At 37.4% G+C, this 2,572-nt stretch overlaps 1 protein-coding gene across 1 annotated transcript; it reads right to left on the minus strand.

Annotated features, from left to right (window-relative positions):
* Positions 1-1,182: 1,182 nt before the first annotated feature.
* Positions 1,183-2,089, minus strand: LOC103638199 (40S ribosomal protein S4-like). Its single transcript, XM_020544082.2, has 3 exons — positions 2,012-2,089; positions 1,852-1,929; positions 1,183-1,554 (listed from the first exon to the last, which is right to left on the minus strand). Exons 1-3 carry the CDS (start codon positions 2,066-2,068, stop codon positions 1,354-1,356), a joined length of 336 nt encoding a protein of 111 aa, XP_020399671.2. The 5' UTR covers positions 2,069-2,089; the 3' UTR covers positions 1,183-1,353.
* Positions 2,090-2,572: the final 483 nt, after the last annotated feature.

Here is a 2,572-nt window from a genome sequence, read left to right on the forward strand (position 1 = left end):
TCCGGTCATGTGTTGAGTGCATCCACTATCCAACACCCAATGATTCCCTCCCGCCTTGTAGTTCACCTACAAAAGGAAATCAATCTCTTTTAGGTACCCAAACTTGCTTGGGTCCTTGGATGTTAGTGACCAAGGTCTTTGGCACCCAAATGGCTTTCTTCTTATTGCCAACAATTGAAGTACCAACAAATTTAGCATGAACACCTTTTGCATTATGACAAAGAACATAACAATGCTCAAAACAAGTGGAGGATACATTCTTGAGCTTAGGACAATTCTTCTTGATATGTCCCTTCTTGTGACACTTGTGACACACTTTGTCACATTCTTTCACAAACAATGTCTTTTGCTTTACAAAAGCATTCTTTCCTTTCTTGAGAACATATCCAAGACCCTCACGATTAAGTGAACACCGTTGACTTTCCAATATGAAATCCAATTTAGCCTTTCCATCATATGCCTTCTCTAGATCATGGGTTAGAGCATTCACTCTCTCTACTAATACTTCATTCTCAACAATAATTTGTGATTCATCATGAGCAATATTATCATTCACAAGAGAAATTTTGTATTTATCACAAATAGAGTTAGTAGGTTGTGGTTCACCTCACTACTACAGATCATGCTATATGAGACGGTTAATTTTCATATATTAAGACGCTTATAAAGTGTCCAATTTTGATGGAGTCGCAAAAGATGTCCCACATTTAAGATGGTTATAAACCGTCTTAAAAGATATTATATAAGACAGTTTTTAATTTATAACCGTCTGAAAAAAGTATTTGTTTAAGTCATTTTGTCCGATAAACTGTCTTGAATTAGGTTTTTTTAAGACACTGCTTCTAAAGAACCATAGAGAATACAAACATTAAAAGTCATAAAGTATTTATCAAACCGTCTCGAACATCCTACAATAATAGACGATTACAATAGGAAAACCATCTTATTTAGGTGACTAATAATGGACGTTTTAGAAATCGTCTTATTTAGGAGAATGATATTAGACATTTTGGTGACCGTCTTATTAAGATTTAAACGGGTGACCGTCTTATTAAGATTTAAATGAAATGACTTACACGGTAGTACATTCTTCAATTTATAATCATTTGTTCAGACATCACGTTATAATAATTTGAAAGAGAAATATACATACACATATATTGAACAACATTATAATTAATATAATATAAATAAGTACCATTCAATATATCATAAATAAACATTGTCAAACAAGACATACATAAGTGTACTCTAAATCTAAACTAAAATACAATTGTTTGCATTAATGTTAAGCCTAACTTTATATGAATTCAAGTCTCCACACTTTTGCGACCACCAAATTTGAATTCCATTCTATGTTTTCCTGTACAACAAATAGGAGAAAACTAGACATAGCATGCAAAAAACTCCAAGCAGCACGTCGATGACCTCGAAGATGCCCTTGTGCTTCTCCCAGTTCTTGATCACTCCTACACGCCCGGTGTTCCTCCCGCCGGTCACCATGACCACGTTGTCGATGTCAAACTGAACAGACCTCCCGTTGCAGAGCTTGAACTGCACACAAACCAATAGAAAAGCAGTGAGCATTTCACAGACGTACTATGAAAGGGCATGGGAATTTCTAGTGATGTAACTGTATAGATAGATAGAGCAACATCTATTAATAGTCCTAACGATTGTAGCACATGACATTTTCAATGCAAGACTTTCATGCACACATCATATATGGACTGTATAGCAAGGATAAGGTACACAGATCTACTAATGAAAAACAGCAACCTCACACAGCTACCAAGATCATCATGCTCAACTAGAACAATGAGAGATGATGTGTAAGAGAATTGAGCTAACCTTGGCATCCTCATCCCTGATTGGGTGAAGACGGAAGCAGCCTGTAGTTCTTGTTTGTCTTAGGGATGGAAATGACATCTGCCAAAAAAATGACACCACAAATCAGCAACCAAAATAGGTGTATATGTATCTTTATGCATTAATAGAGATATAGGCATACCCATGAACCCAGCAGGGTAGGTCTTGTCAGTCCTGACCTTGCCATCAACAAGTACATGGCGTTGCAAATTCATGTATGCTATGAGCTGAATATATAACATCAAATATGAAAAATCTAAAACAGACATACATGTCCAATCATCTACAGTATTACTCATTCATGCACAAGCTGCTTGTTCCAGTAATGCTCTTTCGTGCACAAGTTGCTTGTTCCTGTTCATGCATATTATTTGATGGACGGACTCAGGTAGCAGCAGTGCCAACTCACCAGCAATCAACATGCCACGATGGCAACCGAGCAGGGCACGCAGGAGCAGAGCAGCAGCTAGCAGCTCTAGCTAGGGTGGTAAACCGGGCCTAGACAAGCAGGTGCCAAGTGGTAAGTAGTTAAGTGCATAGTCATCGTGTAATAAAGAGATCAGCTCCTGTTGCCAACAATGTTATATACTAGTAAAGTGCGCGCGCCATGCGCGCGTGGATTATAACAATGGGTGTGTGCTAAGTATATGATATAGTTTGGGGATATAGGCTATAAATATACTAAGAATATAGAAAGTAAATG

This window comes from Zea mays, chromosome 9 (genome assembly GCF_902167145.1).
Source record: "Zea mays cultivar B73 chromosome 9, Zm-B73-REFERENCE-NAM-5.0, whole genome shotgun sequence".
Classification (NCBI taxonomy): domain Eukaryota; kingdom Viridiplantae; phylum Streptophyta; class Magnoliopsida; order Poales; family Poaceae; genus Zea; species Zea mays.

Bases quoted from the DNA above. Each gene is read 5' to 3' on its own strand.
- LOC103638199 (XM_020544082.2), bottom strand. From the start codon at position 2,068: ATGTACTTGTTGATGGCAAGGTCAGGACTGACAAGACCTACCCTGCTG. The intron at 1,930-2,011 runs GTATGCCTATAT...TTTTTTTGGCAG, and splicing joins CTACCCTGCTGGGTTCATGG to ATGTCATTTCCATCCCTAAG. The intron at 1,555-1,851 runs GTTAGCTCAATT...GTTTGTGTGCAG, and splicing joins TCAGGGATGAGGATGCCAAG to TTCAAGCTCTGCAACGGGAG.